The 26,888-nt window shown below is 39.3% G+C and overlaps 2 protein-coding genes across 3 annotated transcripts; both read right to left on the reverse strand.

The window, feature by feature from the left end:
- Positions 1–2,361: 2,361 nt before the first annotated feature.
- On the reverse strand, positions 2,362–7,800 carry LOC122667854 (60S ribosomal protein L13a-2). Of its 2 annotated transcripts, XM_043864302.1 has the most exons (5): positions 7,793–7,800; positions 6,122–6,410; positions 5,916–6,032; positions 5,716–5,803; positions 2,362–2,586 (listed from the first exon to the last, which is right to left on the reverse strand). In XM_043864302.1, exons 2-5 carry the CDS (start codon positions 6,391–6,393, stop codon positions 2,443–2,445), a joined length of 621 nt encoding a protein of 206 aa, XP_043720237.1. In that variant the 5' UTR covers positions 6,394–6,410; positions 7,793–7,800; the 3' UTR covers positions 2,362–2,442. The 2 variants fall into 2 exon arrangements, with proteins under 2 accessions (XP_043720237.1, XP_043720236.1); XM_043864301.1 differs by lacking the exon at positions 7,793–7,800 and having other exon boundaries at positions 6,122–6,467.
- A 4,088-nt stretch (positions 7,801–11,888) lies between these two features.
- On the reverse strand, positions 11,889–13,895 carry LOC122667849 (transcription factor FAMA). Its single transcript, XM_043864294.1, has 4 exons — positions 13,766–13,895; positions 12,991–13,665; positions 12,127–12,573; positions 11,889–11,987 (listed from the first exon to the last, which is right to left on the reverse strand). The coding sequence occupies exons 1-4, from the start codon at positions 13,790–13,792 to the stop codon at positions 11,889–11,891; spliced, it is 1,248 nt and encodes a 415-aa protein (XP_043720229.1). The 5' UTR covers positions 13,793–13,895.
- Between the last annotated feature and the right edge of the window lie 12,993 nt (positions 13,896–26,888).

Genomic DNA, 26,888 nt, shown 5'->3' on the forward strand with positions numbered 1-26,888 from the left:
CTGGACGTAGAAACCACCTGACTGATTAACATTTTTTTTCCCTTAAAATTTTAAACAAATTTAATATTTCCACATGTTCATACATTGTGAGCTGAACACTTGAGGAAATCCACTAAATTTGAGAGACAGGACACATTTACAAGCATATGTCCAATACACCAACAGTCAGGGGCTTCCAAATCATAGGTTTATTTGACACAGAAAATAAGGTATGGTGGAAAAACTTTCCAAGTACAACCATAGTGGAAAGACTTCAACTTGAAAAATAATATTTTGAACCCAATTGGCATGAAATTTTCCTAAGCTTATTATAAAATAAATCCTTAAAAGGAATTTATTGACAACACCCCTAATACAATCATTATCCTCTCAGGTTCCATGCCCAGTACATTTGTCCAGTTCCTCTCATAGGGGGAGCGGAAATGATGACTTAACCCCCTGCCCGAGTGAGGTTACGTTGTCATTTTTGCCTCCCTGTGAGAGGAATCGGACAACCATACCGGTCAACGAACCTGAGAGAAAAAAAATTCGTTTCCTGGGTGATCTTTCATGGATTGAACCCAGGAGATGCAAAATAGAATGCAATTTTATTTTGCCATTACCCTTTGAGAAGAGTATTATTAGAAACTTCACTGCTAGCTAGTATTCTCTTTCAATCTATCAAGGGCCCTATCTTATGTCTAAATCATAAGCCCTCTTGGCCTTTCACTTCTTTCAATAAGGAAGGGTATGATCATCTGATCCGAAATCTCCTTACTTGCTAGCTTATGCCATAGCTCAAACCGATCCTTCTCAACAGCCACTGGTTTCAGGAACACCGACCATTGGGATGCCAAAAAGCTTTACACCATACCCCGCTTTAATATCTGAGCTTTTCTGGTCTATAGATAGGAGGAATCCTCTATTTTGTGACCAACTGACCAGCTTCTGTGTTTGGGTTTATCATTTCTGAGAAGACTTTCAATCAGATAAGATACGGGAGGCCACATACGTATTACGTAGCAAAACTTGAGAATTAAGCATAAGTTTTTTTATTTTTTTTATTTCTGAGAAACAGAAAAATTACAAAGAGTAGCATTGCTCTCTAAATTAATTGAGAGTTTTAGACATCTAGCAAACGTAGCAAAAACACGAAGCATTGCTCTCTAAATACATAAATATATGTAGAAAATTTTTCAACGATGCATGAACTATTGTAGATGGCCGTACACTTAATTCCATATAGGGACGTGAACTAAGGCTGTAAACGAATTGGATTCAACTTAGATAGTGCTATATCCACATCTGCAGCCGATTAGCTATCGGATGGATTCGGACAGTGCTAAACAGATACGGACACAAATACGGATCGGATATTTTATCCGTTTACATGTAAATATAACTTTTTGGATAACTATAGCCTATCCGGATCCGCATCCGTTTAGCTTTCAAACGGATGTAGATAGTGCTAAACGGATACGGACACGAATACAAAAACGAATTTTGACTATTCATTTACACCCCTAATGTAAACAGGTCTATTACAAGTCGAATGCGCATCAAGATGTCCCCTGACCAGATATGTATGCCTCTAAATGGATAAGATAAGGATGCAAATGACTCGATTTTTCATCATTTACATTCATGACTTGTATAACCCAAACCTCATTTACATCCATAGCTTATGTAACCCGAACTTCCCTCTCCTCCACAATACGATTCGCTTTTAGGCCATATTTGGTATGCTTTCAATTTCAATTTCAGATTGATTCATGAAAAGACCAACAAATAGATTTTGGTCAAGAAATTAAAATTATTATGGTTGCATCAATTTGAAATATTTCAAGATTAAAAAATCTATTTAATAATTCAATTTTTTGAAAATAAATTCTCTATATTTATTTGAGAGAGGATGGTGGTGGTAGTGGTGGGGTCGGGAAGAGGCGGGTGGTGAACACTGCACACTAATGCTCCGCCCTTATCCTTATAAAAGGCACTTGGAAAAGATGATTGTGTAGATAATCCCTACCACTGGCACAAAGGTGAATTTGTTGAAACGGAGCATCAGAGTCTGATGGTTTGGAATGCTAACCTCATTACCCATAGATCTGTGATTTCAATCACATCTCACAGAAATTAAATTTTATTTTGAGGAGCTGTAGGTTGCAAACAGAATTATAACCTTAGTCCTGCCCTCGTTCACTTTGGTTGAGAGGGGGGCAGAAGTACATTTGTATTGTGTGAGAGATGGTGGTTAACGCAGTTCAAGAAGTAACAAATATTTAGCTATCGTGTTCATAAAGAGAACAGAAGTTCTACAACACTCTACTTAAAATATCAAAAAACACAAAGGAACATCATACCATTCTCTCCAAGTGCGAAAAAACTGAAGATTAATTCAATACCAAGCCAACTTTCTGCAAAATTGTCGTTTAAAAAATAACAGCTAAAATTCCAGAACATTTAATATTTAACGGATGCAAGAACCTCTAGTTGGGAACCAAGCTTCTCCTCAGCAGCCTTCTCAGCCTTGACCCTCAATTTGGTCAGCTGCTTCCTCCTCTCGTATGCCACTTGGGCCCTGTCCTTTCTCTTCTTCTCAAGCTCCTGAAAGCAAGAATCAGTATAAATGATTATGAAACAAACAAGTGAACAATACTCCCTTACCAAATTATAGCAATATCAACTTCCAATGGAGAGTGGCAAAACTACCTATACTAACAGTTGTACGGGAAATATATGGCCAACATTTATGCAACAGACCCGTTTCTTACTATGTTCAATTTAGGCAGAAGAATAATTACTGAATAGAACATAGTAAGAAATATCTACAACTGTTGCAAATATGTTAGATGGGTGACAATAGAAATGTTCAAAAAACGAAAGCACATCTACTTCAACTAGGCAATAGAAACAGAGAAAAACCTTTCTTATGGATTCTTCTAGACATCCAAGAAAATGAGCTTAAAGGAAAAAAGAGAAGTCACAGAATTGTCATAAATGAAATTTACCAGGATTGTCAAATTTTCAACCTGAACCAGTTGGACCGACCAAAACCGATTGGTGCAGCCAAAACCATTGTTTGGTTTCAATTTAGGGTTCTATGTAGGGATGTAAACGGATATTTGAAAATCCGTATTCGATCCGCATTCATATCCGTACAGGAGAATTCGAATCCATCCGAAACTAATCGGATACGAATATGATAATCCCTCTATCCGATCAATTATTATCCGATTTGTTTAGCAATCCAAAAGTAATAAAATATCTGAAATATATCTCTGGGTTTGTCTATCCTTTTAAGTTACCTTATTGGATTTTGTTATCTTATTTTTATAAATTTATAAGTTAAGATAATGTTATTCTTTTTCTAGATTTGCTATTGGTTTATATATATTATTTTATACAATGTGATACATGGAATCACATATCTTTTAAAATAAATACAAGATAAAATCAAAAATAAAAAACGTAAGAAAATCAAAGACTAAGAAGAGTAGAAGAAAGGGTAGTTGCTGAACTCTCAAGTCTCAACCCTAACCTTCATCATAAAAATGGTAAAGATGTCGAAGGATAGTCGAAAATTCATATTCAACCCGTGTTCATATCCATTTAGGAGAATCTATATTAAAAAAATCACTATCCAAAAATTATCCGAATCCGTCTGAATATAATTGGATACGAATATGATAATGTCACTATCCGACCGAATTTGATCCGTTTACATCCCTAGTTCTATGGCCCCGGTAGAAACTGAAACCGAAACCAAAAAAGGCAACAAAAACGATTAAAAAAAAACATGTACTCTATTATTTATATATATATATATATATGGAAACTGTTTTCTGAGCTGCCGGGGCAGGGTACCCTAGCACTTCTGTGTCTATCTCTCATCCCAACAGGAAATGTCCTCACTGCCCTCCTATGTACAATACTGTTTTGTCCCACCTCATTGGTGCACTCCCCTACACCGCTATCTCAAAGAGAACCCTTTCCCTATATATATATATATATATATATATATATATATCTAGGGCAGGAGTTTTCTGTCTGGGATCATGGCCTAAGCCAGTGCCCCTCGGTCTCTCTCTCTCTCTCGTCCTTTATATATATTCACACCTCATTGGTGCACTCCCCTACACCGCTATCTCAAAGAGAACCCTTTCCCTATATATAGATGGAAGGAGTTTTCTGTCCAGGATCATGGCCTAAGCCAGTGCCCCTCGGTCTCTCTCTCTCTCGTCCCTTGAGAGCCCGATAAAAGACCAAACCAAACTTCAGTTTAGCAGCTTGATTTCAGTTTGGGCTAATAAAAGCCTGACCAAAACTGGACTGAAACCATTTGACACCCCTAGACAATTTTAAGGTAAAACAGTGATGCATAGAAAAAAAAAAATGTTTCTACATAACCACACAAGTTAAGACCCCAAAGGGATCCAATTCAACCCCAAAAGGTCAACACCATGCATTTGAGGATGTATAATTTTTGTCGTACAACATCATGCATACTGTCACTTCTCTATAATTTTTTACATACAATATTAACTGCTACAACTTGAGAGCCTAAAGGGCGAATGTCCGACAACTACAAGCGGGGACCAGGTGTGTCAAAAGCCTCTTCACCTCTCACTCATGGGTACAACAATTTTTCTTTGATCTTCTTTGGCAGAATTTCTATTGGATAAGCTCCAATTTCCATTTTAATAATCGAAATGGAATAACTCGTTTTTAATTGCAACAAGGCAACACCACAAAAACCAAATCCACACCTATGTACACATTACCAGCATAGACTCCAAACTACTGCCAGTTAGTCATTTAATTACCAAAACACAATACTTCTGATAGGTAGCCCTAGACAGATGAGGTTTGGAATGGGTTCCTTGTAACATAAACACAGCCATTGACCCTAATCTCAACCCAGTACAAAATGCAATCAGGTTATAGAATGAAGGGGCATGAATGTAGCTGGGTTCGACTTGGTATGGCAAGGCAAGAAATCTAAACCTAACATACCAGATGGAATCCCACGTAAGGGTAGATAACAAGACTTTCTCATTGAATTTAACAGCAAACTGTTCCTCGTTCAATTGGCACCATAATTCAATGAGTGAGCATGGAAACCAGAAAACTGCAATCCCATCATTTTTGTTGGGAGGAGTACATAAAATGCTCCATCCCCGACATCAAGCTCATGCTCCAGCTGTTAAACTAGAACTCTCTGTACATTTAAGTCCATAGAGCACCTACTCAATCACTAGATATTGATGAAGTTGCAGATGTAATTTCTCAATAATGACCCAAACAAGAAAGAAAATGAGAAGAGGTAAACTAAATACCTCAAAACAACAGATAACAAAAATGAACTAGGACCAGAGTATCTCTATAGTACATTACTCAACTAAAGTCATTTTTTCAATTCTAGAAAACACAGCAGTAAATCACAAAGAACCTTACTAACGAAAGTCAATTTTTCAGTTCTAGAAAATACAGTAGTAAAGCACAATGAATCGCTGCTTTCAAAATAGGTGAATCAGTGTAGGATAACAGGGAAAATTAAATTCATGTTAAGCACGCAGTTGCAACTGTCCATCTCAACTACTTAATGCAACCCATGAGACAGAACATGACCAGGTAATTTCTCTTAACAAATAGAGTAATATTCCTGTTGATACCTATGGATTACTGAGAACCCAAAAAATGTCTTACAGAAAATGCAAAGTAGCTGAGACGCACCTTGATAGTATCATAATGGTTCCATCCAACCTCTGACGAGAGGCGGCCCATCAAACAATACTTGTGTCCAGGCTGAAGCCTCAACACCCTGATTTCACAATAACCCCAAACAGAAAATATGTGAACCAAACTAAAATATAATAATCTATACGAATCTATTAGAAAAACCAAAGAAAGCAAAGAATGAGAAAAATACTTACTTCAGAGCATCGGGAATAACCATCCTCTTCATCTTATCGTAAGGAGGGGGGACACCCTCATAGGCCTTCAAACGAGCAAGCGCAGCAGCACCACGCTTGGTCTTGTGAGGAATCATCCTTCAGACACCCAAACATAAACAATCAAAACAGTCAGGTACACCATTTTTGGGCTTAAGAATGAAGAAGGCAAGGAAATGAGAGCGTACCCCCGAATAGTCCTCCAGAGAATTTTAGAAGGGGCACGGAAGTGAATAGGGCCATGAGAGGGCTTCGTGTTCATCCTCTTCCTAAGGAAGCGAAGGTACTTCATCTTCTGGCGGACGAGACCACCCGAAAGGCAGATCTCTTCGCAGCGAACGACGACAACCTTCTGGCCATTGAGGAGTTCCTTCGCTAGGATCGAAGCGAGGCGGCCGAGCATGTGGTGGCGTGCATCAACCACCACTCTTCGAGCGCAGACCCCTGAACCTGAAACCATTTTCGTTCTCTCTCTCTCTCTCTCTCTCTGAATCTCACTCCCTCTGGAATGAGCCTCTAGGGTTTTTTGTTATGGAACTTTAGGGTTTCTTATATTGTTGGGATAGAAGTATAGAACGAAGGCGTCGGGCCGATGGGCCCTTGACAAAATAGTGAAAATACTATAACTCTAGGTTTTTTTTGGTCATTACAATAACTCTCCTCCAAAAATCCTATATTTACTCAAAGTCCCTTACCATAAACTTCTTTTCTGATTCTTCAAGAAAGATAAAGTTTCACGTCTCCTTCTCCCTTGATATCTAAAATTCCTAAATCACCCCAATTGGTCTCCGTTTTTGAGTCTTGAAACAGTCTCTTTCCAAACAAAAAATTCAATTTTTTATAGCCTGGGCTGTGATTGGGCTTTCTTAGGACCACAACTCAATGGACCTAGATATTCAGGGTCAATCAAGATTGGGCCAAGCTTGAGAAAACCTTGCTTGGGTCAGGTTGGGTTGAGGGTATACTTCACCCTAGCAGGGTCGGGTTGGGCTTGGATTTAGTTTAAGTCTTCCTGATTGGATTAGGGTTTTGGGCAAGCCCGGCCCAACCTAGCCTGGCCCATTGAGTATTGACACCCCTACTCGTCCTACCCCACATCCCTCTTCTCTAACAAGGACAACTAACAAAGTGGATTTACTTATTAATTATTTTAAAAAGTAACAAAAATAGTAAATATCTAAAACTCATGGATGAATCTGTAATTAAGCCTTACCTCCAAGACAATAGGTCCAAAATTTCCAAAAATTAAAGATATATCAGTGGTGTTGCTGACGTTTAACTTATCACATGGTTACAATTCCTTAGACCTTGCATTCAAATATGGGTTTACTCAATGAAGGATTTCACAAATTCTCACCGGTCAAATATCTCTTTGAAACAAGCATTAGAAGTAGTTAAAAAATGAATTTAAACTCTTATAAAATTATAAATAAGGGAAAAAGAACATCACCGTTGCTTTTTCACGTCATATAAGTAATGAAATGATCGTCACACTTTTGTCATTTCCATCTTTCGTGTGTAGCGTCATTTAGCACACCCTATCTCGGGTGCGGGTGGAGTGTTATGTGACCGACTGGTGTTCTCTTTTCCTATAAATAATATTGTTTTATAAAAATAAAGGAAAAGGTCACAATGCGTACGCAATAATAGATTTGCAGCACATTCTTTTTCCCTCGTTGCACATATTGAAGCTGCATTTGGGATCCAACAGCATTACCACTCATGTTATTAGACTTTGTTTTGCAAAGCAAAGGTAGTCTATTAATTGCTGACCCTACTTTCAATAACATTATGGTTATCTATTTTCCCCTATTACCTCTTGTTTTGAATTAATCCGTGACTGTTCCATTTTCAATTACCTCCCTTTTTTATTTTTATTTTTCAGTATATAAAAAAATTGAATGCAATTCCTCTCCTCTCCTTTCCTATCTCCATCTTTCTTGTGATTTTTCTTATTTTTTAACTTAATGAAACATCACATGTAACATATTCACTTCCAAGTCTTCAAAGACCAAGAATGGATTCTTAAGAGACAGAACAACCCTAATTATATGCATATGAAACCATCAATTATTCGACATCGATCACCCTAGAAAGCATGCTTAATATATCATTAATACCTACTATATGAGTTTATTTTATAGTCGCGAGGTCTTGTGTAACTTCTAGCTAATGTTTTGAATCATCTCAACATGGTTGTGAGAGGTAGGTTTGAAAAAATACCCAAAATATCCCTGTAAAAATTAATTAGGTCAATGATGCGTCAAACAGTATTCTTAAATTCGGTTCAAACTTCATAATTATATGATTTTTATCATTAAAACCTACTATATGAAAATGGCTTCATTTTCCCAATCATTTTATAAGAAATTCTATTTTTAGTTTAATGGAACCCTTAGGAATCGTGAAAATTGGATTTAAAATGAGTTATGGTTATTTCAAGTTGAAGTACCCTATTTCCTCAAGCCATGGGCAAAACAGTACTTTCACTTCCCATCAATTTTTTTTTTCATATATATAAACCATTTTTATGTCCTTTTAAGTCTAGTTCCGAAAAAAAAAGAACGAATTAATCCGTCATCAAATAAAGAAGTTTAAGTTGATCTAATAACTACTACGCATAGGTTATGGCCAAGGACACTACTAGAGTCCTTTTTGGCCAAGTGGACTTTAATGTGCGCCTTCCTTTGCCAATATAGAGTCTTGACTATGTCACAAAATGTGAGACTATGTTATTTAAACTTTGGACAAGAGATCTCTATTTGGTCGCATGGTCTCTACACAAGCGTCTGAGCCAATGGGTGAGCATGCCTGGGTATCTACCCAGGGGACAGAGGCATTATCTCACGATACTCAGTGAAAGAGCGTAGGACACACCACCAAGTAGAGATCTTTTTCCCTTTTATGTTTTTTATACTCATCTAAAGAACCTAAATTGATAAAAATTTGTGAGTTGGTCTCTCCTCTCAATGGTTTGGCCACATCACATCTATTTTAAGCCATTGTTATTATTTTGGTCATATCTTATTCAACATTCATTGGAGTCAAATGAAACTGGTGTCAAAACGATGGTGGGAGGATAATCTACCTCCACAGCTATAAATAAGACTCTTGACCATGGCCTAAAGCATCAAAACATGAAGAGGAATGACGCCCTAACTGCAAAAAGAAGGGATGAAATCCTTACAACCTAAAGCCTTCTTTGGGGCCCAAGAAAGGCATTTGGATGGATTTTGGACCTCAAGGAGTACAACTAGGGGGCCGGAAGCGATGGATAACCTAGATTGCCACGACGGATGGGCTGACTTTGACGTTGAGCGTGCATCGATGAACATATAATCGACGTCGATAGGGGCATGTTCGTCATTGAACAAAGACCAGTGTATATCGATACATAGCTTTGGGGTATTCGACTTGTAATAGGAATCATTATCCCCTTCAATTCCTCACATGGGGCGGAAATGACTACCCTACTCCCTGCTCGAAAATACTGCCCAAAGTGGGATCCACTTCCCCCTATTAGAGGAATTGGAGGTGCCCGTGAATTCGAGGTGATAATTATTCCTTGTAATAGGCTATGTTTGACGTGAGAGAGTTTCATTACGTTGAGCAGACATCGATGAAGACACACCCGACGTTGATTCGAGCTCACTACATGTTGATAAGAGTCATTTTCTTTCAAACCAAAATTTTGGCGCAAAAACATTTGGTATTGCATGGTTCTGTTTTTAAACTGGGTTGGGCTTGGCCCATTCCAAGTTCATTAAAAATTTAAAAGCTCATATCTTTGGTTCCAAAAACTCAAATTTGATTATTCAAAAGGTATTTTAAAAAAAAATTCAAATACTTTCAAATGGTATGAAATGTGGGGACTGTTTTGATCAAGCAGGTCTCACATATTAAGGTGCAAATAAACTTGTTTAGTGTGAAAATCAATTTTTTTGTTTAAATTTGAGTAGCTTTAAGGTCAACTAACCATATTTTAATGTTATTAATCCTACAGAAGCATTTTGGTCATTCCACCTAAGTGATCTCCAACATCTTAGAGACTATAAGAAATCTCCGAAGCCTTAAAATAGAACCTTCCCATGATCCTTGAACAATTGTTCATCATCGCCATGAGCACCCTTCAAGGTGATAAAATATTGAGATGTTTACACTTTGTAAGGTTAACTAGCTAATTCGTGCATGTGATTTGTTGGTGCATGAAATCATTTGCCTCAACTTATCAATACACGAGATACATATAATAATAATATAAGTTAAAAAGACTATTACCCAGTGTTGGCCCTGACCATTTTACCCTTTGTCCGTACCATGTTACCAATATGGTATTGGTGCAGTATCAAAAGCGATGACTAGCAAAACCGATACTTATCGAACGATACAATACCGATTCTTAGAACCATGCTCTATACACACTCTCATAAATAAACTCTCAGTTACTTGCTTATTAGCTCTATTTCCCTTCTCTTTACCCAACTCCTCACAAAATAGTGGTCACAAGCCTGAACATAACTCATCACAAAACCCATTAGGTCAGTCAGTAAGATCACTGCTGTCAAAATATATGGTCCAGCTAATTGTTTGTCATTACATTGCTGATCTCTACTGCTGTCACAGAAATGATTCATGGGTTCATATGGGGTGTCCTTGGATTCTAAGTTTTCGGTCAGGTTTAGTATTCTATTTCTTGGAAACACTGCAAGAAGTCAACTGGATCAGTGGGTTGTCTAGGGTCAATCCAATGTCATAACCCAGTGGTCTTTCCAGCCCATTAACTGAGTCATCCATGGCGTAAGGCGGACATTGGGCACAGCATCGTTTCTGGGCAGCATGGTCCTGCCAGGCAACTTGGCAATAGAGGATCCAAATACGTCATGCATCAGGCCAACCCATTTTAGGGGGCTTGCTTTATTGATTCTAAGTTCTTCTCTTATTCCATGAATGCCCCTTGACCACTTGTCCTGCTTTGGAATTAGGGCAAATTGATGGTATATTGGTAACCCATTATTATTGGTAAAGTCTGATCTCGATTTAGTCTAGTTAGGAAGTATTTGGGTAATTTTGTACTTTCAAGGATTAGGATTTTCTCTATATCGTATCGTGTCAAAACATTATATATACGATGTTATCTCGTAAGGAGATCAGGGTTAGGGTTTTATAAATTTTTCATCAGAATAGTGGAAGCTCCAATTTATCACTTGGCTATGGATGTAGACTATCTTATATGAACCACATAGTCTATCTTGTTTTTTCTTTTGCTAATCGTTATTCTACTGAGCGCGCTGTTAATTCTTAACACTAACTACTCTAGTAGGTGTCCAGCTATAGGAAAAAAATCCTCTACATTGCCATCTAATCTTGCGGTGTATTGCAATACGGGCTTGAGAGCTCAACACATGAAATATGTGATAACCAATCGTGCCGAGCTCGAGAAGAAAGAAAAAAAAAAAAAAAAAAACTGCATTACATCAAACTCGCCCCTGTTGGATGAAGCTTCTTCCACATGTCGAGTTCTCAGCCCTACACTATAGTACACCGCAAGATACCCACATTGTAGAGGATTTTAGGCCTTATTAGGCTTTCCCTGCCTGACTCCCAAGGCAAAATGGGTCAATGTTGGTCAAGGGAGTTGGTCCATGAAAGGTCGATTCTCTCCAAACATTACATGCATATGGCTCCAAGGCCCAATAGGCCCCTCCGCGTGCTCTACAATAACAGTCGCAGCCTAATACCAACAAATATAAAAGTTCTGACAAGTCAACCCAATCAAACACTGTTCTGTAACACGTTGACCTTACATAAACCTCCACAAACAACACCACCATTCCCAGAGCTTGTCTCCTAGCTTCTCCCCCACACCCACCTTTCTCTCTTCTTCACCATAAATCTCACAACAAGAAAACAAAAATATGAATTCCTCAGAAATTATTGATAAACTCTGAGATAGAGTCATATGGTATTGTTGGTGCTGCTTGCATGGATGAAACTGAATATTTGTTGAACCGAATTCGAAATATCATCTGCTGTAAACCTCGATTCGCTTGAAACCTATATATAGATCACAATTAACTTATGTGTCTCAAGATTTAATTGTAGGTCAATTTCACATTTTCGAATGATAATAATAGTTGTTTTTTTATGTCAGAGAATGCAAAATCAACTTAAAATAAGAAATAATGTTAATTACCTTGACATTAAAGGAATACAGAACTGTTTGTTCAATGGTAGTGATATTGGTGTGAAGAATACTAAGTTGTAGATCTTCGAGAGCCGCTATCGTCTTAAGAAGCTGTCCTGGTCTTCTTTGAGAAAGGATCTTAATCATGGCATCAAAACCTAAAAGCTTAACTTCAACATCAGCTAAGAAAGATTTATTTTCTGATGTTTCCTCGCGGAGTACTCCGGTATCGAAGTCTGTAAGCTTGATTTGATCATTAGGAAGAGGGATAGAAGGAAAGAATTGTGGTTGTTGAGGCTGTGGAATTGGTAGAGGAGATTCTTCTATAATAGGTCTTGGAGCCTCACCATTGCCCCCATAGAGTCTTCTCCTCTTCTGAGACTCTAAACATTGAAGTAGTTGCTCTAATTCTCTCACAAACTCAATTGCACCACCAATAATTGATGCTTGATCTCCCTATAAATTCACAAAAAAAAAAAAAAAAAACTATGTAAAAATTCACAAATCTTAATATACAGGTCAAGATTTCAATAGTGTTAGTCTATCAGGGTTTTTGGTAAAACTCATCCTTAAAAGTTAGCCATTAAGAAGAGGGGGATTGAGCTCCCTTCCAGGAGCCCAGCTCCCAGGGGGCATCCAGCTGTTGGGTTTTGCTGCATACATCCCAATGGCTGACTAGATTGGCGTCAGGATGTGTGTGGCAGAGCCTAGCCCTTGGATGCCCCTTGGGCTCCCTGAAGAGGAGCCGGATCCAGAAAAGGTTGCCCAAGTACCTATAAATCTTCACATAGGAATACTTACATCCTATGTGGGATTATTACTTTTATATCTAAAAAACAAGAAAACAATAGACGAGATAGAAGAAATTAATACCCTTTGAACATAAGAACCCGGCATGAGAGACCTCAAGACTCTCAAGTGCTCATTCATCTGCTTCCTTCGATTGCGTTCAACTGCAATATGAGTCATCCTTTGGCTCTCAACCTCTTCACTTGTCTTGATACTCCTCGGCCGCTTTCGCTTGTTTTTGGTTGCTTCACCACTAGGGTTTTTCTGAAGGCTTCCTCCAAGAATTCGAAGCCGCGGCACCGATGATGTGTTCTCAGAAACCTGACCTCCTTCTTCTTCCTCCCTTTCCTCTTCTTCTTCAGCCACTTTTGCCATACTTTCCATACTACCACCTTGAAACATGAGACTATGGTCCTCCAATTTGTCACTCAAAACTGGAAACTTGAGGAAGTAAACTGGGTCATCAATTCCATTCTCTCCATCTGAGATCTTGGTCTGATTTAAGCCCAACTTAGGTCCGAAATCGGCGAATTGCATCACGTCGGCGAAGCTTAATCTGTCTAGAGAAGAAACACTGCAGAAACCTGGTGATGATTGTTGAGGAGGAGGATTGTTCAACATGTAATCCACCATTCCTGTGTTGCTGTTACCCGAATTTTCTTCGAAACGCGGTTTAATGAACTGCTGCTGCTGCTGTTGCTGTTGATGCTGATGATCTAGAGTGTAATCTAAGGTTGTAAAACTGGCAGGGAGACCTGCCTGCAACAGTTCATGAAGTTCTAGGTAAAACATTGACACACACACACAGAAATACTCAAAGAAAGAAAGAAATAGAGAGAAGAGATAAGAGTGAGCTTACAGAGTAATTTTGTTGTTCTTTGTCCATTGCTATATATATATAGGGGGAGGAGTTGACTTCAAGTGGTAAAAGGTCCAAAAGTGAATCCAATCTTAAACCATGTCAGACAAAAACTTCTCTCAAAATTACAGAACTTTTGGGCCCCTACCTGGAGAAAGAAAGAGAAGAAGAAGAAGTCAATTGAGAATCTGCAAATCTGGGCAATTCAGATTTCAGTTTTGGGAAATTGGGGATTATGGTCGGCCTTATGGGTATTGCAGAGCAACAAAATATATATAAAGAGAAGTTGTTCTTTGAAGCAGAAGCAAACCCACTTCCATGCATGTCATGCATTTGAATTGGATCTCAAAGTATAGATGAGGTGGTAAGCTTATCATTTTATAGGATTGAGAGAGAGAGAGAGAGAGAGAGGAGCCTGTTATATTGATTTTCCCACCTTCTTTCACCGCCTTATTTCACATTCCTTTCTTTCACCACCCTCGTATTTAATTTTCTCACAAGCCAAAAAGGCCTCAACAACGCTCTTTCTCTTAATTTGCTTCTCCTTTTTATCTCTTGCTGGTTGGCTCTCACGCTCTTCTCTCATGAAACCTATTTAATTCATAAATCAAACTAAAATATGAAACATTTTCAAAAACAGAATTGAAATCGTTAATATGATGAAGTACGTATGTGTTAATTGTGATCTTTTAAGGGAGGTATCGTGGTTAGAATGGGACCACAAGATCATCCATTTGTATGAGTCTAGGTATATAACTATCCACGTGTCTCATGCTCAGTGGATCAGGATGAAAGAGAATAAAAGAAAATTTACAATAATATAAAATGGGTAGAGAAACATCCCCTCCAGTTCCCCAGTGCCCCTAACAAGGGGAGCGTAATGACCACCCTACCTCTGCCCGAACATTCTGTCCGGATGGGTCCACCACCCGGCCTCTTATTAGGGGAACAGGGGAACTGGGCCAGGCAGGAAATTGGAGGAGATAATTTTCTGTGTTTGCTTCACAATAATATATAGAAACTGAATCCATGCATCAATGGGCTTGATGGGTTTTGGAGGCCCAAACAAATAAGATCAATTATTATTTAGAACCTTAAGCGATATCAGTAAAAAAAAATTAAAAAAAATCTCACATGGACACAATGATGAGTCTAGGCATTGGTCACCTTTCTCGTGGAAGTCCTTGTGTTTGCCAAAGTTCTTAGGGGTGTAGGTTTTCAATCCAGTTTTATTCATAAGAATGTCTTGTTTGTCAAGCTTGCATGGATTTTGTCCTATCCTCAGGAATTATAGGTTCAAATAATTAAAGATAGATACTTTGCTAATACTACTCTATTAGATCCTGGTGTTATAGCTAAAAAGGGTAATACTACTATATTAAATCTTTTTGTTATAGCTAAAAAAGGTTCCCTCATTTGGGATAGTATTTGTTATGCTCTTCCGTTATTAAAACATCTGACTTGTTACTAGTCATTCACTTCTCTCTATTTAGGATGATCCTAGGGTTCCTGGTTTGAGGGATTTCAAGGTTCCTTGGCAGTGCCAAACGACTACCCGTTTTCATTTTGTTCATGAATTATCAGATGAAGAGTTCATTTGATCTTCTCTATAATCACTAATAAAAAAACACATATGGTGCATCTTATGGAAATTGAGAGTCCACCCTAGGTTGAAAGAGGAGGGTTTTGGTTGATGAGTTTGCTACGCGTAATAGACTTGTAAAGTTTCTTTGTCGGATATTTTATGCTCTCTTTGTAAATTTGCACCTGAATGACCATGGTCCCTGTTCTTGTCATGTACTTTTTCCAAGCATATTTGGGCGGTTGGGCAGATGGGAGTGCTTACAGAGTTTCTCCAAGCACCATGCATTTGTGTTTTATTTGAATTATTGATTCGTTCCTCTACTTTTTCTACCTCTGATATGCATTGTCTGCTATATATCTTTGCTACTATTATGTATTTTATTTGGTTACAACGTAATATGTGTGTTTTTCTGGATACTCAACCTTCACCCTATGATACTGTCAAATTTATTTATAAATGGGCACCTAATCTATCGCTTCTCTCTGCTCCTCCTTAATCGTTGGATTGCTAGTTATTGATGTCCCATGCTGAATATCAAACCTTGTCGATTGGAGATCAATTGGTTCTTATATGTGATGGCTCTTTTGAGGAGGGTAGTTGTCGTAGTGGACGATAGGCTTTTGTAGTACTCTATAACTCCATTTTTCACTATGATGCTTCGAGTTTTGGTATTACATGGCAAATGTTGCAATCCAAGGCCAGAGGGATCTTGGAAGGATTGCAGTAAGTCATGGCAAAAGGAGATATAACCAACAAAAGGTTAAACAAATCCAAGGGTCAACCAACATGCATGTGCCTTGTATTGACTATGATCTCCAAAAAGGATAAACCTCTTTCTGTGAATGATTTAGACCTAGCAGCTTATGTGTTATACCCGCACCCCGGGAGTATAATTAATTATTAATTCTTCCCCATGACGTGTAGTTATCACTGCCACGTATGCTGGTGAGTTGTTCTCACTGGTGGTCAAACCCAGCTACAAAATTATTGACCACAATACGAGTTTGCCTGTGGAAACTAGTCGGGATCACAGAGGTTGCACCTTGATGTGTCAGGGGTAAGTAGTTGACCAAATTTTGTTGTGTGCTTACTGCCCTCTCAAAGCCCTCGAAGTGTGGTCCAAAGGCCCTGACCTCTTATGGTGGGAACCACCTTCCTACTCACATCGGATGCAAGGTTACTGGTTGCCTCCGACCCTGCATCCAATGCTGCTGACAAGGACTCTTGTAGGTGAGACCCTGTGGCTAAGGTGCTATTGGTGTCCTGCCATGTTTGACCCTACCCTTACCCCTTTTTATTAACTTGACCTTGTGTGGGCCTTGGGGCCTAGGTGAGGATTTTATAGCTTGTGTAGGGTTGGATGGTTGTTTGACCCTATCCAAACAAACCCTAGGTTACACTTATGAGGCCTTATCCAAATAGCCCAAAAAAGTATGAAAGGAGAGGAGAGCTTTGAAGAGAGGAGGCAGCAAGGAGGAGAAGAAGGAGAAGAAGGTGGGATCGGCTGCTTGAGCTTGGATCTATAAGGAGGACCTCTTGTGTACCTCAAATCAGGTAGGCCAAGAACATTCTTGCCTCTCTCCCTTCTCTTTTCTCTTTTCGGTTGAGCTTGGAAGGCCCTCCATGTCCTTCTTTTTGAGCTTAGATGGCTCACCTAATTTCAGTCTTGAGTTTGGGTTTTCTCTTGGAACCAAATGGTTTACCCTAAGCTATGTTTTTGGGACTCCATTAATGTATTACAGTCCTATAAAGACCTCTATTTGACCTCTTCTTGAATCTATTTGATTCTAAAGCTTCAACCACCAAAGGAAACCCCAAATCTGGATTTTTGAGCTTTTGATCCTTTAAACCCCCTTAAATCTTTGGATGTTGGGTGTTTCTAAGACTCAAATAGACTCCAAGACACCCCCTCCCTAGTCCCTTGAGGCTTAGAGAACCAAATGGGACAACCCTGGGCTTTTAAAGACCTTGAAATCACACCTGGGTTGCATCGGAGGTAGAGTCTGCGTGAGTCCGATATTGCCTCCAATGTGGTCTGAGCCTGCAGGGAAGGTCGGACTCAAGGTCGGAGGCAAGACTGTGTGAGTTCAATGTTGGCTCCGATGTGGCCTGAGCCTGCAGGAAGGTCGGACTCAAGGTCGGAGGCAAGCCTGCTGAGTCCGACGTTGCCTCCAATGTGGCCTGAGCCTGCAGGAAGGTCGGACTCAAGGTCGGAGGCAAGCCTGCTGAGTCCGATGTTGGCTCCGATGTGGCCAGAGTCTGCAGTGAAGGTCAGACTCAAGGTCGGAGGAAGATCTTTGCTGAGTCCGACGTTGCCTCCGACGCAGTTTTTAAGGCTTATAACTTATGTAACTGTGGGGTTTCTCTATGAGGCCTCCCCTACACTCTCTCACACTCTTATTCATTTCCATAGGCGCCAACATATGTGCAATGGAGTGATTTTGAGCGGGAATCGTTGCGCTTATACAAAGTCTATTTGAATTAATTGGTGAGTGGGTTTGGGTGACTGTTTGAGCTTGTTTACTATCGCTTATTCATGCATTTATGAATTATATTGTGACATTATCATTCAAGCATGATTCCATATTTGCATTTATTCTTATTTTTATTCGATGATGATTGATTAGGATGATATGGATTTGTGTTGGGTTACGGTGCCAGGAAGTACTGGCACCGGAACCCGTGAATTACGTGGAATTATATATTGCATCTCATTCTTGCCTGTATGCTCCGTGTTGTGCTGGTACCCGGGTGTTAGATGGAATGGGACGTTGACACACCCGGATGTACCTCTCAACACAATAGGATTCATGTAGTATATCTGTGGTTAGGCTCAGTTCCCTATGTTACGACCCTTACCAATAGGGGTTTAGATGTTGGGTAGCCAGAGCACCTGCTGTCTGTGGAGAGTTAGAGAGGCCAGGCCAGGGGTAGTAATGGTTATCGGGGTCTGCCTCTGGGTGGTGATGACTACGACCGGCGCGGGCTCCATAATAATAATTGAGGTTGCATTGTGGTGAGAATGGAAGGATCCACAGTGTCTTCCCGAGTTATTGCAGTAGCATATACCCATTGACTTAGTATTGTGTGTTAGGTGGTAAATGGATTAATAATGGCATGCACCATGGACTATTTGTGATTGTGTGATTGTGCATCCCCTTTTCTCTCTCACTAGCTCGGTGGAGCTAACCCTCGTGTACACATTCTTTTTAGATTTGGATGCAGATAATTACTGTGGAGCCAGAGATCGTGACTAAGGATCATGGCGATGGTTGCCCATGATGATTGTGCCTACGGACTGTACTGTTACTTGGGATCGTTCCCGTTTTGTTATTTTTGAGAGCCTTGTGTTTTGTATAAACTTTTATGTTTTACCTTTTTGGTAGCTACTTGATGGTCATAGGAATTTTATAACTATGTTACTTATTATCATTAGCCAATAAACATCTTATAATTATTTCATTTACGCTTCCGCAAACTCTGACCTATCTTGGAATGTAATATTCCTTTGTCTTTCGTACTCTAATATTATTGTATTTTAATATTGATTTATGACTGTGAGTTGGCCACTGCATCGAGATCCTAGCGGTGAGGTGGGATGACGCGTGTCACGCCAATCATACCCTGATATTGTACTTTATCCCTTGTCGAGATAGGGGTGTGACATTATGTATTGTTTCACATAAGATAAGTTCTAAGCTATCAACCAATAGGCTTCCTTGAAGGTGGTTCTTGAACGCCTAGTTGACCAATTACCATATTGTTCAAGGCGCCCAGACGGAAAATTGTTGGAAAAGAAAGGAGAAAATGAAGGGAAATAGGAAGAAATTTGGGGGGGAGGGAAGGAAAAGAGGGGAAATGGGGGAGAAAAATCAGAGTGAATGAAAAAAGAAGATGGGGAGAAGCAGTAGCAACTGTCACTACCGCCAGAAAGGGTACAGTGGCAGCCATTGTCACTGTCCCAACAAATAGGAGGGAGGTACATACCTGAACTCATGCTGCAACCACCGCCTCTTCCGCCATTGACATCAAAGAAGAATAAGATCAAAATGGTTTCATTTGCTAAATTATAACTTCAAAGATGATATTTTTTAAATTTTATACATTGCCTCATATTCACAAGTTTAAAAAATTCATTTTACACATAAACCCCCTCAAAATTACTTCTTAAAGGAAAGAAATATCATATTTTGCACCTAAAACCCCCCCTTGGTTTATGCAAGCCTTAGTCGCCTAGGTGACAAGGTGCCTGGCCATGGTTTGGCGCCATGATAACTATATTGGAGAATTCTTAAGGATATTTAGGTCATAATACTCAAACATCAGCCTTCACTCTTGACGACTCCTCCTTGTAGATAGCATATTGATGTTGGAACTGGTTGTTTCATACTTTTATTGCAACTGAGATTTTGTACTCTAAAACAAAGCTAGATTATTCTAACAGTCCATTCTTTCAACATTTCATGCACTTTTCAAGGATAGATTGGGTTGACTTGATTATTAGGTTTACATTAGTCTTTTGCATTGATCTCCTAGGTGGGACCTATCAGGTGGTGGCCTGGTTCCTCTGCTTGGACTACATTGGTTGACCTTTGTGATTTACTTTAGGAGATCTCATTTTTTTTCTTTTAATGTAAGAGTAAATCTGAATATATTTTATCAGGCTGAGGCTTCCTTGACTGAAAATGCGTTTTTGCTTGATTGATGACCAAGTATGTTATATTGACATATGGGAATTTCTATTGTGGACCTTGTGGTACTAAAAGAAGCTAGGTTTGTCCCTCTAGTACTCTAACAAATCAAGCGTCTTAAGTAATTAGGAAACTCGTTACAACAACAACAACTACCACTCAACCTTATCCCAACTAAATGGGGTCGGCTGGATCCTTGCCCTCCCTTCAGCTCTATTCAAGGTTGTACTTGATAAAAGGCATAAACTGTACATGTCCTTCCTCAGCACTTCTCCTAGGGTCATTTTAGGTCTGCCCCTGGCTCTTTTAGTTCCTTCAATCTCAATCAAATCACTCTTCCGCATTGGATCATCCAAAGGCCTCCGTTGAACAAGGCCTTGCCACCTCGAACAACTTTCTTGTAGCTTATCATGTATCGGAACTACTGCCAAATCAGCTCTAATATGATCATTCCTTACTTTATCCTTCCTAGCTTTGCCACACATCCATCTCAACATCCTCTTCTTTGCTACACTAAGTTTATCTACATGATGCTTCTTAACTGCCCAACATTCTGCACCATACATCATAGCCAGTCGTTTGACTTTCTTATAAAAATTTTCTTTAAGTTTTAAAGGAAAACGTTGATCACACAACACTTTGGATGCACCTCTCCACTTCATCCGTCCTATTTTAATTCTCTGTGAAATATCATCCTCTATATCATCTCACTTTCTTTATTTTTGATTGAGCTCAAATTCCCAAAATAATCATTTTGTTGAATCTCCCTCTCATCAATTTTCACCACCTCATTATCCGTCCTAATGTAACTGAAGTTGCTCACCACATACTCCGTCTTTGTTCTATTTATCTTAAAACCTTTTGATTCCTTGGTTGATCTCCATAACTCCAACTTGGCATTAATCCCTGCTTTTGTCTCATTCACCTAAACAATACCATCAGAAAAAAGCATACACCAAGGAACCTCATCTTGAATGTCTTTGATTAAATCATCCATGATAAGTGCAAACAAATAAGGGCTTAAAGTTGATCCTTGAGGCTTGATGTAATCCAATTGTAATTGAGAATTCACTACCTTGTTCTTATACTAGTCACCACACCATCATGCATATTTTTAATTATGTTCAAATATTTACTTGAAATGCTTCTCTTATCTAGTACATGCCAGATTAACTCTCTAGGAACTTTGTCATAAGTTTTTTCTAGGTCAATAAAGATCATATGGAGATCCTTCTTGTAATCTCTAAATCTTTCCATGAGTCTCCTAAGTAAGTTGATAGCTTCTATTGTGGATCTTCCTGGCATAAACCAAATTGGTTCTCTGTAATAGTAGATTCCTGTTTCAGGTGGGTTTCAATAACCCTGATGTATTGAATGTGTTTGTTAACATGCACACTCCATTCATATTTAGATTTAGCCATGAGTTTTCATTCTGTGTTTGTGTTTGACTCATGCTAGCCATGGACAAAACTTCATTGTCCTGTGATCAATCATAATTTATTATAAATACTATGATATGTTATTTACTGATCCTCTATCACCAATTATGAATTGGCATATTATATCCACCCTCTGTTATCATGCATACTTCATGAAGTAAAAACCAGAGAAATAATTTAATACAGTCTGCTCCCTTGGGTCTTTCAGATTAGATATATAAGATTTGGTATCAGGGTCAAACACAGGCTCCTTGTTACATGGTGGAGTAGATTTAAGGGCGCTTGAACATAATCGTAGTTGGTCCTCCTGAGATTCTTCAAGGTCTGTGGATTATCTCAACCATCTCATGCATTTTATTTTGATGGGCCATGCAGGATAGAAAATTTGTCACTACTAATGATGTTTATGATTGTCATGCTTAGATGGTAATACTATCTAACATTATACTTGGGAGATGTCAGGTAAATCCATTGAAATCGTGGTTGATCCACTGCTTACGAATGAACCTTCGCTTATGAATAATATGTTTCCTGCCCATGGAATGAGGAAATGAGAAAGAAAGCCTAATCTGGGTGGGTGTTTCAGGTGGTCAACTTGGTGCAATCCGTTACTCAGTTGTCTTTGCAGTTGTGGGGACTACAGTGGATTTTGCTACTATGCGACTAAAACCTCTGTTGCAGAGGTACAGAGAATCCATATTTGGTGGCAGTGATGGATCAGACCAGAAGACCGCTACTTTGTTGAAATTGCCCGAGTGGTCACCAATTCAAGTACTTGATGAGGAAGCCCTTGCTGCAAAGCGTGCTAGAGAGCAGCAGTTGTATGCACAAACAACAATTGGTAGTCTAAATGAAAAAGAATCTTGAGAACCGGTGTGGTTGTTGGATCAATTTTGAAACTTATGTATCGAGATGTTTATCCTTGTCAATAATGATGCATTGCAATGATATTTTGCTTGAAAAATGAAGTAAAATTTAGTCCCCATATTTGCTATCTTTTCAGTTAACTTTAATTCTTAATAATGATTAAAAAAGATTTCCATTTTATTGAGCAGCATAGAGGTAAGCATCCCCTCATATGTCTCTTTTCGTTGGGCACTATATTCTTACATGTGTCAATATTGAATGGACAGAAAATCAATAGAGCCACTGCAGGGGCTGGGGAGGTTATCATGTATGGAGCCTCACCTCCGTTTCGTGAAGAATCTGTTTTGCAATGGAGCAACCTTACCTTTGCACTGAGGTCTTTGACCATAAGTTGTCTATTTGGAGACATTCAATAAAATTTGAACCAGAACACGCACAAATCTTATTGATGCAGAACCAATCAATACAGCCCTTATACAGGCACGTATCCTCTGGGTGAAAAGAGAAAATGGAATTGGGTCTACATCCAGGGCAAGCACGTGCAGGTATAACAGAGATCTGTTCCAAACCCAAGAACAATGCGTGATCATTTAATCTCTCCACTTTCTTCACAATTCTCACTTACCTGTAATCATTTTTAAGATGCAACTTGAAGACCTCAAAGGTGAGAGTCCAAGCTCCCTCAGACTGCATCAAACTGCCTAGAGACCAGCAGCAATTCACCACAACATTCCACAATTTATGACGAGGTTGCAGTCGAATCTGGGAACCAGGTTCTGTTATACTGTGTGGGTAGATCCAGCAAACTACAAACCCTAATGGAGAGGGAGTAAGGATACAATAACGTACCAACTACCAACATGCTCTTGTATATGAGGCCTAGGATGGGAAATAAATGTAATTATTGAAATGACACTGAATCCTTGCAATGCATAGCAGAGAAGACTGAAGAAACAGTGGAAACGCTCTTCCTCCTGAAGCATACAAAGGATTTAACAGAAATGTACTCCCCAAGGTCCAAGAGTGAGCGCCGGTGTTTGATGTGAGCAATAATGCTACACTTTATTCCAACCCAAGGGTCATGGCTGCGGTTGCGGTGGTCGTGGTGGACGGAGGATCATGTTCCTTCGGTACTTCCTCATCCCTCGTGAGAGGAGCTAAAGATATCATCAGCATATCTTAAATCTTAATAAATAGCTTCCGGTGCCCGCATACCATGTGAAAGTCTAAAAATAATGTACACAGTTTCCCCATACCCATGGTGACTGGAGAAGCCCTTTCCCATGGGTTTCTATATCTTGCGATGGACATCGGGAACAATGGCGAAGGCATTATCAATTTCATACAGAAAGAGAGGATGCAGATTAATAATGACTCTAAATAGGTAGGTGAACACTATTCCGTGAACCGAGGAAAACTTTCTCCAAAGAGAATTACCTCCGAACTCATGTAAACCAACAACTCCAAAAGGTCATGCTTATCAAACATCCAAGACGTCATTCCCATTATCAGATGCCTATCCAACTCAACTTATTTATAAGGGAGAAAGAACGCTAACCGGTGCTGTGTGTGGGTATGTAGTTGTGCCCAGACACAGCCCAACACGAAAAGACCGCTACAGCCTCCTGGAAAGGTGTAAAGGTAAAGAGGTGGGGCAGTCTTTTCACGCCGGGCTGTGTCTAGACGTAGGTACACGCCCACATATAGCACCGATTAGCAAGAAAATGATTAAGAATCAATTTAGGAATAATTTTAGAATGTCTTTATATATATAATGGGAAAAATCTCTAAACATGAGGTGGAGGGAAAACCCACATACATAGGAATTTTTTATTATTTTTTCTCTTCTTCCAAAAAATGAATTAAAAAGTCTACCCCCATCAATTGAAGATGCTTTGCATAAAAGAAGAGTTCTTTCAGACTATTGGAGCTGTTGGGTGCGGCATACAGGCTTGGTGTCCTAAACCTGATTTTTTATTCTCTTCTCCATTGATTACAATGTTAATTTCTAGAGAAAATTACTTAGACACCCCCTGCACTATAGCCTAATTACTTAGTTTTTCTAACGTTTAAAACAATTACTTGAACACCCCCCTATAGTTTACCATTTCTTTCAAGTAACCCTGTCCGTTAGTCAGTCACCGTTAGCATGAGTTAAATATTTTATAAATACCTAAACTACCCTTAAGGTGTAGTGAAGTGACATATTTACCCCTTCTTCTTCTTCTTCTTCCTCCTCCTGTAACCCCAACACCCATCAAATACGGGTTGGTGGATCCTTCAAGGGATCCCATCCTTCCTGTCTCCTCCAACAAAACAAAGTTCAACAATAAAAGATAGGTGGGTGAAGCAGAAACACTAAAGAACAATATGAAAGGAATTGCACAATTTCTATGACATTGGCATTCCCAAAACCTTGATATAGAAATTGTCTCAATGTGTACTTTCAGGAGAATGACGTATCCGACTTAAATTTACCAACCCAGACTCAATTGACTCCGGCGTTAAAGCCTCACATGCCACAGAACTCTCAGAAAAGAAACCCACAACCACTTAAAGCACCCCAAACACCCATCAATTTTAAATAGCAAAAACACCAGCAAAGAAACCCACAACCACTTCTTCACCAATGACCTTTCCATGCCGAGAAACCAAGTATGAAGAAACACTTAACAGTTAAAAGGAAGAGTAATCTTCTCCCACCTCTATTACTTCTGTATTAACGGCACTAAATGAAGGTTTAAATAAGGGAGTTTCTGGAAACCTGTAAAGCATTTTCAAGGGAAGATAAGTGATCCCCAGCTGCTTCCTCTGATTCCTCTTGATGAGTACTAGCAACCCCAGCCTCTGCTTCAGCCCAAGCCCCAACCGGAGCCCTAGAAATTTGAGGTGGTAGATCGAAATTCCAAACCCTTCTCGATGCAATCAGCTTCAGGTCCCACAACCAACAATAAGTGAAATAAAGCTGCTGAGATTGATAATGGCGGAAGGGACAGATTCAATTCAAGTTGCAAGCCTTTATCTCCCAACCAGAAAAGGGTTTAGGAGTTGAAAACATAGGTTTAGGGTTGCGAATGGAAGGATTTCCTTAGCCCAAAATCTCAGGATGAACTGTTAGAGGAAGATCGTGGAGTTCAAGTCAGAATTGACTAGTTGCAGGTATCGCTGGAAACAGAGGATAGCAGGGAAAGCTTCAGGGAGCTCAAAGAGCTACGACGGATGTGAAGAAAAAGAAGAAACGAAGAGGGATAGATGAGGGAGAACGAGAGATGCGCACCACAGCTCTTGGCAGCAGGTTCAACAAACGAAGAGGGATAGATGAGGGAGAACGAGAGATGCGCACCACAGCTCTTGGCAGCAGGTTCAACAAACGAAGAGGGATAGATGAGGGAGAATGAGAGAGCGACAGAGAGAGAGTTGCAGGCTACAGGCCTAAGGTGCAGAAAACTCACCGACCTCCGTCCCTCGAACGGTCTCCCTGCTACACGAAGACCTATGGTTGCTTCTTCTCCGGCGACGGCGACATCCTCGATTTGGGGTTTTTAGGGTTTTTCAAAGTAAAACATGTAAAGGGTAAATGTGTAATTTAAACTTGACAAGTTTCAATAGAAATGGTTATGAGGGTAAAATGGATATTTTCAATTAAACACTAACAGCAAACTAAACCTGCGAGGGTTGGGGGTGTCAAATAATTGTTTCAAATGTTGGTAATTATAAGTAATTAGGCCATAGTACAGTGGATGTCCAAGTAATTTTCTCTAATTTCTACAATTCTCTTCTGCATATTAATTTCGATTCCGATTCTGTTCTAAGCATAATAATCCTTTTTTTTTTTTTTTTTTTTTTTTTGGGTTTCTTGAATTCCTCCTCCAACTAGGAATTTTCTGAAACTGCAAATGTATTCGTCGGAATTCAATTATGCTTCCATACATAGCAATTGATTTCTGTTCTGAACCTTCTTACGGTTTCAAAATTCAAACTTGAAACTAATTTCGTGTTTTCTTACTTTTTAAGTCTGATTTCAATTTAATCTATTTTCAAATTCTGCTTTCTATTCTGCTTTCTTGATTGAATACTTACTTAACTCCTGTAACTGAATTCTATTTTAGATCTTTAATTTGTCCATCGAATTCTGCAACTTTCCATCTTTCTTAATCCCAGTAGGATTACTCTACATGTCTGAATCTGTTCGTTAGAGTTAGGTCATCTTTTGCAGACCTGTCATACTGATTGATTAGAGCAATCTACTAATCAATCAACCAGAATTTTATGCATACCAAATTTGATTTGATAAAGTTATTCAATCTTTTCCTATCTGGTCTTTGTGTCTATACCTGCGATCCTGACGCAAGCTAATCCTCCATTAGGTTTCACAAGTTCGAGAATAGCATTGCATAACCCCCCCCCGGTGCATCCCATCAGTTGCACGTGGCGATTCCATTACATGCCGGCAGTAGCATGACGATCCCCCACCTATAAATAAAGGCAAGAGATCTCTACTTGGTCACTAGTCTCTACACAAGCGACTGAGCCAATGGGGG

Source organism: Telopea speciosissima, chromosome 7 (genome assembly GCF_018873765.1).
Source record: "Telopea speciosissima isolate NSW1024214 ecotype Mountain lineage chromosome 7, Tspe_v1, whole genome shotgun sequence".
Lineage (NCBI taxonomy): Eukaryota > Viridiplantae > Streptophyta > Magnoliopsida > Proteales > Proteaceae > Telopea > Telopea speciosissima.